Genomic DNA, 10,829 nt, shown 5'->3' on the forward strand with positions numbered 1-10,829 from the left:
AAGAGTCATAGTCGCTTTCGTTGCATTTTCCTGTTCAGAGACGACTTAAAAGTTCTGAGAAATGTTTGTTCTTATCTCCCTGCTGCCTCATATTAGTCTTTAACTCCACCACAGTATCGATTGTCATCCATAAGAGACGACCCAACATTTTTTGTTCCTTTGTTGTGGTACCCATTTTATATTTCGATGTCACATTGGCATAAAGTCTAGTTTGGAAAGGTGGAAGCTGTGCAAAATCACCGGCGAAGATCACGTTAATTCCTCCGAACGGAAGTGAGTTGCCTTTTGCATTTGATAGAGCGTCACTAATCTGCAATAGAAACTCACAGCTGATCATAGATACCTCATCAATTAGAAGAAAATCCACGCCATTCCACATTGATATTAAATTTTCCTTTGATTTAGCTCCACCTTTCTTCTGACTAAGACACAAGGCTGCATGAAGCGTCATCCCACCCACATTTCTCGCGGCGATGCCCATATATGAACAGACACGGAACCGACGAGATTGGCCTTTGGATTCGAAAAAGGATCTGAGAGCGTTAAACACTCGACTTTTGCCAGTTCCGGCGGGACTGGAAAGAAACATCTTCAGGGGATCTTCAAAGCCTCTCGATTTTAAGCTCTGGTTCGCAATTATCTTAAAGGCAAGTGCTTGTTCTTCATTCAAACGCCAATTAACAATAAAATCATCTGGCTCAAGACTTCTTACATGATTAACACCAATATGGTTATTCGGCTCATTCAAAGGTCCAGCGAATGGTGATGAGGTGGCCGCGTTATTGACAATTTGGGGCATCCGATGCTGTGTAGTTTGCGTTAAAAAGGGCGCATCTGCCGGTAAGTTAGTTTCCATAGCGTGGTCGCACGATTGCAACCTTTCTCTTTGTTTCCACATAGCCTTTCGTTTATCATACGACGCTTTCCATTCCGCCTCATATGAATCAGTGTCGCTTCCAACTTCTTCGATAATACCTTCGACGTCGACCATCTCACTATTATTCTCCGCGGTAAGCAACCCATTGTGTTCAAGACTTTGTACGACACTTGCAATTTCAGGGTCATCTCCCTCGAAATTCCTGGCATTCTTATTGCTCATGTCTTGTAGCAGATCGTGCAAGGCTTCTTCGTCTATCCCTGTAGTGAGTTCATCGTCTTCTGTCGTTCGACTCTCGTTTATTACGTTTTCAGATATGAGTTCGGTGATTTGCCGATTTCGACTCTTGAAATGGTTATCCCTGCTATCCTTGCATTCATTTGCAAGGTTCATATTGTTTAATATCTGATCGATCTCATTGGCGTATTCAGCTGACATTTTCCAGGCTTGGAAAGATTCGTGCCAAGTTGTATGATTGGATTTCAAATCTCTAGCATTTCTCCATGGTTTAAATAAACACAACATAAGTCGAGAGTACTTTTCTTTTTCAAGAGTCGAATCTCGCCTAGGAAGAGATGGCCCAATAGGCACTGGTACAAAGCTGCCGGTTGGATGTTGAACTATCAACTCGAGAGTTTTAAATTCCATGTGTTGTTCTAGAAGGTTTACAACAGGTCGTTTGCGCGTTGATACGGTTAATATATCAACGTCGGCATAGTCTTCGTGATCATCCAAATCATCGTCCGAATCCGACTGATCAGACTCTATTACTGACGGTAAACGGCTACTCCCCCTTTTCCGTTTTTCAACTTGACATACAAATTCCCATAGATTCAACCCATCTAAAGGCTGACCTCTATACACATAATCGGCAACCTGGTTTCCACGACTGATTAGTTCCCCTTCGTCATTCATGGTCACACGTATGTATTCGTCTTCCGCATCATCAACAGACGATGATTCAGGTAGCTCAGATGAATGAATGGCGCTTGTCGCAACTGGAGACGTATTTGATGTAGTCGAAAAGTAACAATCTGGGCTCAGAAGTTGGCGGTTAATATGTGCTTCGAAGGAAGGCCAATATCAATTCCGGAACTCAAAATTTGTGAAATGATCTTCGAATCCTAACACATACGATGACACTTGAGGAGCAGACAGTTCTTGAAGGCTAATCAGACCATTTGCACATTTCGTTATTAGTCTTCTAGCGTTGGAAACAACATCGTTGTCCTCACTGTCAGTCGTTCCACATCTTCTCATGGCGGCCTCTAATGTCGCAAAGGCTACATGAACTTTTAATTGAGATTTTGATATATAGTCTGTGATATAATACAACGCCGCTTTCGCCAACGAACCAGAGCCTATAAACTTGATATCCATATTACAGCGAATGGCTTCCAACATAGTTGTGTTGAAATTATTCACCAATCCATCTATTTTCTGCATTGTGAGTTCGCCAGTTTCTGAATCAACGGTTGTTTCAATCGTGCTGTTAGATTCGTCAAGCTCGAATCGACATTTCTTCTCATGAGGAGGCCTTTTCCACAATTTATAGCATGTTGCCTTGTGGGAGTGACGCTGACAGGCTTCTGCGAGACGACTTAGATCATTTTTATGCCGCTGTTCAAAGGCGTCTTCAGATTCGTTTGCACCCCGTACAGGACCTCGACTTAAACACGGATGAAAGTGATTGAACGGGTCTGGAGGGACGGCCTCGTCACAAGGGGGGACAGAAGTTTGAATGGCTTGATTCAAGTACGCGATTAGTTGTTGCTCAAACAGGCCTCCAGGATCACGCGTCAACTTCTCTTTTAGTCGATTGGGATCTAAACCTCCTTCAATCCATACAAGCATATGACAATGAAGAGTACCTCGTCCCTGTGCTTCGACACACCCATAATATGCTTTGACAACACCCAATGCTCCCGACTTGACATGGCCTGCTTCAGGGTCATATCCTAAAATCGACTTAATGAAAGCTTTCATATAGATATTAAAAAATTTCACTGCAACAACGGGGTTTTTCGCAATGAGGACGGACTGTTCCCAGTACCCCAGCACGTTTTCGGGTAATAGATTGTCAAGATCAATTTCTTCACCTGCTAAAAATCTAACGAGCAGATTGTATATGTCGGCGGGATTGATGGTGATGAAAAAACTAGGCAAGCCATGCGATAACATCAGGGCGCGAATTTCATTCCGCATTGCAAGCCGCGCCGCACTAGATCCGGGAACATGTTTATTGACAAGTTTGACTTCTTTCATAAGTCGGAGGACGCGGCGTTCACTATCAGTGTAAGCTGTTCGGTCGTCTCCTCGTGCAAAACGCTTCGTGACCGTCTCAATATCTTCTGGAGAAATTCCAGCAAATAATTCAGCAGTTTGATGAAAATCACATCTTTTTACTTTCGCACTAGATTGCCACAAAACCTGACGCCGTTGCAGTATATTGAAGACAAGAGATACAAAAGAATGGTGAGTCTGGAAACAATTATCCGTCAGGTTTAGAAAATGTTTAGCTTGTGATTTTAAGGACACAGATACCAATCGTCGTTGGTCCTCAAATCCGCCGATGCCATAGGGGAACAATGTTGGATAAAGTTTAGGGAAGAGCGTTGGATTACAAAATTCATTTTCAGGTTCAGGTCCGTGTGGCATCTCCAAATACGATTTAGTGGAATCTGTGAAATGACGGAGCGCGGCAGCTCGGAGTTCCTGTGCAGAAGCCTTTGGGTCAACGTTGGCTATTAGCACGCCTTCAAAAGGGACATCATTATTGCTTTGTTCACGAGGACGTTTATCAAATTGATGTTCATCAACATATCCTGTCGTTAACGCTTCATCGTGCGGTTCTGAAAACTCAACATGGTAAGGCAAAGCAGGAAGCCTGGCGATGTCATCCAAAACTTGATTGTTTATTCTTATATTACGATACAGGTAATTATTGGCTTTCAGCCACAGCAGGGCACGCCGCACTTTATCAGCTCGAATAACCAATGGCATTGCTTTTGTTTTTATCCAATCTGCTGTTGGCGCATTGGAACCTGTATAAATTACACATATGGGGGCTACAATGTCCTCTATGGAGGGTGGAAGGAGTTCTGATACGATATCTGGACGTTGTGGGTGAACTATTACATGGCCCCTCATTCCTCTCTGATGAACTGGTTTAGAGTTTGAACCATAGTCCTCTTTGGATGCATTGCGGGTGTCTCCTTTCAGTCGCACAATGATAGTGCGAGCTCTGCATAAGCTTGTCATTGATTCTTCGATGGGCGTCAAGTCCTTAAGCTCTTCGGGAACATCGCCAATAAAAAGTCTGTTGGCAATAGACAAAGAGGGTATTTGACCACGCTGCAAAGCACTCCAACACTGTTTACATAAAATCATAGAGGTAGGAATTCCGTCAACTTCAACAACACCATCTTTATCGACCAAAAGGTTTTTCAACGGCCCCTCTGAATACAGGAAAGGTGGACATGCCACAGAAGGATGTAGCCACCTACTATCACGGACTTCGTCGGTCTCTTCAATATCAGAATCATTTTCACTGAGTTCGTCATCATTAATTTCGTCAAAGTCTGGTCGTCGCAAGAGCACGAGATCAATATCAGATAAAGGTACGGTTTTCGCAGAAGTCTTTAACGTCCGTTCAGCGCAGGACGCACAAGTTTGGGATGCAAGAGAAGCCGACAAGGTGTTTAACTTGAATTCTTCCACAAGCTTTTGGAGTAAATCTTTGGATGGGATTTCTGGCCAACAGCTCCGGGCGTCGCTTAGCGTCTCATGATGTTCACATGCTTCGAGAGTTTTTTTACCTTTGTTTGACGAAACGATGAATTTTTTGACGACACGACGAACCTTGGAGACTGAATCGGTATGATCACATTCAAGGTTGTACATTGTCGCTACTCGTCTTAAAGCTTTCAATTTCAATTTGTGAACAGTAGATGCAAGCAAATATGTCCTAAAATCAGAAATGCTAGATGAAGGAATTTCTTCAACAACGCGCTCACAAGCCAGAGGTGCTGAGCCAGTATCCTCACTGGCAGAAGTCTTACAACGACCTTCGCATACATGAGTAAACAGTCGATTGCGAAGTTCGTTAACAAGACCATCACAGGGGATCCCGTGTACACCACATAGATTAACCAACGTTGACTTGTCCATATCTTCAAAATCGTTTAAAAAATGAGACAATTGATAGAAATTCCTGGGATTGTGCAGAATTGCTAAACGGCCCTCATAAAAATCGACGTATTCAGCGTCTCCACTCAAAGGAGATCCAGGTTTCTTCTTAAATCCCAACAATGTGCAAAGATCACGAAACAAGACAGGAGACAAGCGTTTCTGATGATAGAGACTCAAGATTTCAGATGACAGTGAAACAGATAAACTGCTCATGCTACCTGACATCTTGGCAACACTTTTACAAGTCAGAGAGGCACGGCGGTGACAGTGACCATATAAAAAATGTTGGACAAGAGCTGTTCGTCTAGATTTCGTATCGAGTCCATCACACAAGATGCCATGCTGTTGCAAGACCACCGCCAAAACAGTGGTTGAGGGACCCATCGCAAACAATGTAGAACGTTCGTCACACAACACAGATGCCATATGAACAGATTCAGTTTCAGAATTTAAAACGTGTAGGGTAGACATGTTATCATCAACATCAATGTGTGCCTTTACAAATGGGTTAGAGTCTGCAAAATGTAAAACTCAAAAATGTGTACCTGATCAGAAGCCGACGAATGCGAATTGCGGGTTTCCACGAATGTCGAGGTAGAATCCTCCGAATGCGAAACTTCATCCCTGTTGTTTCCCAAATGTCTTGAATCAAGGTCAACCGGACACAAAACCTCGGCACCGGAATGTTGAATAATAAAAGACTGCGGATACAAGTGAGCAAGAAACAATTCACCACAACAAATACACATACGTCGTCAGTCGGTCGAGATACATCATCCTGAAAATCGACTTTAAGTCAGACCGACATAAGACAATAAGGTGACTCACAAAAGTCGAAGGGACAGCCAACGACATTGAGAGACACAACGCTCTCAAGTGAGCTTTCCAAACGGTCCCCAATATCACATCAAAATCAGTAAAATGATTTGTCGGTATCATAGAAATGAGGCATGTCAACCGGCTTTCTCCTATTTGCACAGACACCGCAATATCATGCGAACGTTGTTGTAGATCAAGGCCAAATCGGGTAAGAGCCGAAGTAGATACGAATGACCTTGAAGTAGATCGAAGGTCGACAGAAGCAACGTGGCCATTAAACTTGAAGTGAAAGTCAGACAAAGACATGACGGTCAGAGAACAAAGATTCAGATTTGGTTCACATCATCAAGAATGCCAAACATAACAAACAAATATAATTGCTAATGCTAACCACATAACCAAAATATAACTACGCGGATGGACAACCACGCTTCTTACATTTTCGGCCCAGACGCCAATCGTACTTCTGAGTTAACAGGTTGCTTTTCACGTTCCCTACATGCCATTCTAAGAGGCCAACGCCAACAAAACCAAAAAATTCTCGCTGTGCGTTAGGACAACAAGTAGGATGTTCGACCGGATGATATGCAGAGTCCTGAAAAATCACATATCCTTTGTTGAGCATCTCAAAATAGGTGGTAGACGCAGGTGGGATCCCGAATGTGTACGATACTTGCTTTTGAAGGGTTTGTGTAGGATAAAGACAGCCGAGATGCTCTGAGCTGACGAAGTTCATACACGCTGTCTGACCAGCACCAACGACGACACCCAAAAACGAATCTGGGCCATGCGCTTCTGTGACCGTGATAGTCCTTCCCTCTGGATTGACATACATGGAATGAGTGTACGCAGCAGCGGCCTGTCTTCTTAAAACACCAGCCCCAGAAAACCGGAAATGAAGGCCACTGAGCAGCTGGATAAAACTTTGAAGACCAGCTCGAGGTGTCGCAATGTTAAGGTCCCGAGGGACCCAATTGCTACCACGGCCATTTAACAGAATTTTCAACGCCATGGATCCAATTACGGCACTATTGGACTCAGCGAGAACTGCCAGAAACTCATCGAGGTGAGCTAAAATTCAACATCAGCGACGAGTCGAGCAACAGGAATGGTCACTAACCATGGACCACAAACGAGGATTAAAAAAAACGCACACGTCCGTTGAGATACGACTGAACAGCCGCATGACACAACCAACTAGATTGAGCAAAGGAAGTGAGAACGTCGAGGGGACAACACTCAAACACAAAATTCCTGAGGTCACCCCCTTCTCCAAAAAGAAAATTCAAGAATGCATTGACTGGCTCGGTAGCTTGCATGGGGTGATATAAGGAAGATCCGGACTCAAAGGAAACCTTTTATATGAGAAAGCGAAACAACTCCTATATAGACACCCCTCATACAGACACCCCTCAGATATGAAAAAGAAAAGCCATGTAGTCATTGGAGAGAATGAAGACATTTCCTTTTTAAAGCGTCGACTACAATAATGGAACGACGATGCCCATTAGGGGTAGAACAGACGGGGCCTTGCCAACAACAGGACTCGGAGATGAAAGGAGCAATGTGATGAGCAAAACGATCAGGTGACGTTAGAAAAGAACCCCTATACTCAACAGTACAGTACTAGAAGGTGGAGTAACGTGACGGGCAAAGATGGTCAGGTGACGTTCGCACGATCCTTGAGTGGCGAAGGGTGAGAAAACCTACTACTTACGTAGCAGGCATATGTAAATTATTACTCTTCTATTCATATTTGTATTGCATAGTCTATTTTCGCTTTTTTGTAGTATTCATAATTAATAATAATAACTAATAAGCAGTAATGCACTGGAATCACTGGAATCCACTGGAGTCCAGTGGACTATGACTGGACTCATAGTCCACTGGACTGGGACTGGACTCAGGAAAGTGGCTTGTAGTCCAGTGAGAGTCCAGTGGACTGGACTGGACTGGACTGGACTTGAGGCCAGTGGACTGGGCATTGTGCAAGCCAATCTGGCCTAGCAACTGGGCCACTGGACTCCACTGGAATCCACTGGAATCCACATGGATTACATGGGGGATGGTAAAGACCTCGGTAAGAAGGGGAAAAAAGCAAGGTGAGTGGCCTGTTTTATACCAGTACTTGCATACTAACTGTTCTATTCAGAATGACAGGTGCCCAGCAAGCACGCTCTTTTATCTCTATTTGATTATTTCTAATGTGATGTTGATAGGGTTGAGCGAGCTCTTGAAGCTGCTGGTACTTCTGTTGCACCCCCAAAGCATACTGGCAAATTATCCACCTCCTGCTCCTACCCTTTCGAGCAGCTGTTCTCGTATCAATCGTGAGCCAGAAGTTACTGCTGGATGTGAAGAAGTAAGTGGTGAGGAGAGCAATGAGGAAGATGGAGATGAGAGTGATGAGGTTGATGAGGGCAGTGATGGGAAAGATATCTGATTTGGCCCACCAAGAGGTCGTCATCAGGCCAAGTCTGGTTCTGGTTGTGAGGAGCCCTTGGCCAAGAGTAATATTTTATTTCATGTTTCAATCTTTTATTTATTTATTATGATCTATTCATAGATATTGATCTTTCCAATTTGGCACCTCCTGAGACAGAAGTCCCTGCTAATGGGTCTTCCTATACTACTGGGGGTATTTTGCATGGGCGTGCTGTTGGAAATTTGTTCAATATAGGTGACTCCATTTATGATGCACCACAAGAGGTCAGACCCCTTTCTAATGGTCGCATTAATATCACAATCGTCCATCAACCTCCTTCTGATGTTGTTATAAACAATGCCACCTTACATCTAAATGTCAAGTCCCCCTGTTTTGAGACATTGGGCCCACTTCTGAAACAGGTGGCCAAGAGCTATAAATATACAAAGTTTAATAAAGCTTCATCTCAGATCGCAATTATTGTGTGTATATTTTGGATAAGAAGCAGTGGTCCATCATGGGCCATTACAATGTAGTAGTTGAGGATGATGAGGATGTTATTTGGGAGGAGGATGACATTGGTAAAGTTACACATATTCTTCTGGTATGTTTTATTGGCTATTCTTGGTTTAAATTTTATTTAAATATGACCATGAGCAAATGGTTGCTTCTGCAATTCCACCATTGTTTCATCAGTGCTCTGTCTCTCTAGGCTCTTATTCAAGATCTCTTCCTCACTCCTTGCCTGTTGCTTCTGATTCTCGTGGACAGTCTTGAGCATCATCTATTAGTAGATCTGAGGTGACTGGTCCTTGAAGGCTTTCTAGTGCCAACAAAGCACTTCTGTTAGAATATCTTGGGATTGACGGAGATCTTGCTTCTCTGGATAAGGCTGGGTTACAGTCAGCCTATCAGAAGCTTAAGGCTATCATCAATGCTACACCTACAGTTATGGGCTTGAGCAAGGATGCTGAGTGGAAGTCACAGTTTGATGATGGAGCTGCCTGGGTTCCCAACATTGTCAACTTAACAGAAGAGTAGAAAGGACACTTGCATGTCAACAGCACCAACCAGAGTGGTATAAACGTGCAAAGCACAGCAAATGTCACAATCAAGCTGGAGTTCGCTGGATGTTACAACGCCCTGGTGAGAGTAATGCTTGGGAGCCAAATCGCAGAGGACCAAATCCCCAACAACATGATGCTCCAAATGCAGAACCATGAGAAGCCCCCAATTACTTCCGTGCAGGTAGATTCTATTGTGTTGAAACTATCTGTGCACCTTGTGGTGTCATTATTGCTTGGACAAAGTTTGATAAATCAGAATCACCAACAAATATTTTAAACTTCCTAGGAAAAGTTTATCCAACAGAAGAATCAAGACCTGATTATATTTGTATTGATAAAGGTTGTCAAGTGTTTGCAACTCTTTCTATGCCAAAAATATTGTAATCTCTCACCTGGAGATGGATCTGCTCCAAACCTTGTAGTCATGGCATATGATAAGAATGGTAGAGCATATGTGAAGCAAGCATTCAATACACAGGTATTTATTACTTTATTTAGATTCAATCTCACCTTGACACTGTATTACATCTAGGTTTGTGAGCAACTTAATGCATGGCTTGGTGGATATCAATCAATTCTCAAATGTATGACACTTGGAAATTTCAACTGGTTTTTACACACCATGCTGTTCTATCACACAAAGTATGTCCTCCACAAACAAGAGATGAAGAAATCAGATGAAGATGAGGAGGAAAACTTAGGTTTAGATGAAGAAGCTCAAGATGATGAGGATAACTAAATGGTAGTGAAGAGAAAGAGGTGTGCAGAAGTGTATATTAGTGTAAATGTACAGTTAGCTGAATAGTAGTAAAGAGAAGTATGCAGAAGTGTATATTAGTGTAATTAACATATACTTGCATTTAAATATAGGTTTTATACCTTATTCTTCTCATATCCTCATGCATTGAATGCACATATGCTATGAGAGGAAAAGAAATATTCACAGAGATATTTCTGCAGTAACAGCTGCCAAGTCTTTAATGGCTCTCAGCTGAACAAACCCATATATTGAATTTGACCCAATCTGTGCCATTAAAATACTTACTGCTGGGCCACATCATGCCATCTTAGCATCAACAAATCCATTGGGCCCAATAATGTATACATATCATTGGCCCCATTGGGGTAGCTCTATGGTACATAGGACAATTGACCATGTGGAGTAGCCTTAATCCATAGTGTACTCTATGAGTATTTGTGGAGGGGTTGGAGTGATAGAGGAAGTGGTGGGGGTGATGGAGGCAGAGGGAGCAGAGGGAGTACAGTGCAGTGATATAGGGGAGTGGGGGAGGGAGGGGGAGGGAGTGCAAGTATTAGTTACCTTACCCCACTAACACTGAGCCCCCCATCCATACAAACAGTGATACGGATGAAACCATTTCACCCATATAAAATTCAATTTTAACGATTTTACCGATAAAGGTCATCTCTAATAAATACACTGCATACA

At 43.0% G+C, this 10,829-nt stretch overlaps 1 protein-coding gene across 1 annotated transcript; it reads left to right on the forward strand.

The window, feature by feature from the left end:
• Positions 1 to 7,936: 7,936 nt before the first annotated feature.
• Positions 7,937 to 10,118, forward strand: LACBIDRAFT_332881 (uncharacterized protein; the record flags this gene model as incomplete). The annotated part of the gene is made up of 9 exons (XM_001887419.1): positions 7,937 to 7,989; positions 8,107 to 8,217; positions 8,248 to 8,249; positions 8,454 to 8,525; positions 8,568 to 8,794; positions 8,900 to 8,916; positions 9,131 to 9,349; positions 9,377 to 9,560; positions 9,912 to 10,118. The coding sequence occupies 9 exons, from the start codon at positions 7,937 to 7,939 to the stop codon at positions 10,116 to 10,118; spliced, it is 1,092 nt and encodes a 363-aa protein (XP_001887454.1).
• Positions 10,119 to 10,829: the final 711 nt, after the last annotated feature.

This window comes from Laccaria bicolor, genomic scaffold, assembly GCF_000143565.1.
Source record: "Laccaria bicolor S238N-H82 LACBIscaffold_45 genomic scaffold, whole genome shotgun sequence".
NCBI lineage: Eukaryota > Fungi > Basidiomycota > Agaricomycetes > Agaricales > Hydnangiaceae > Laccaria > Laccaria bicolor.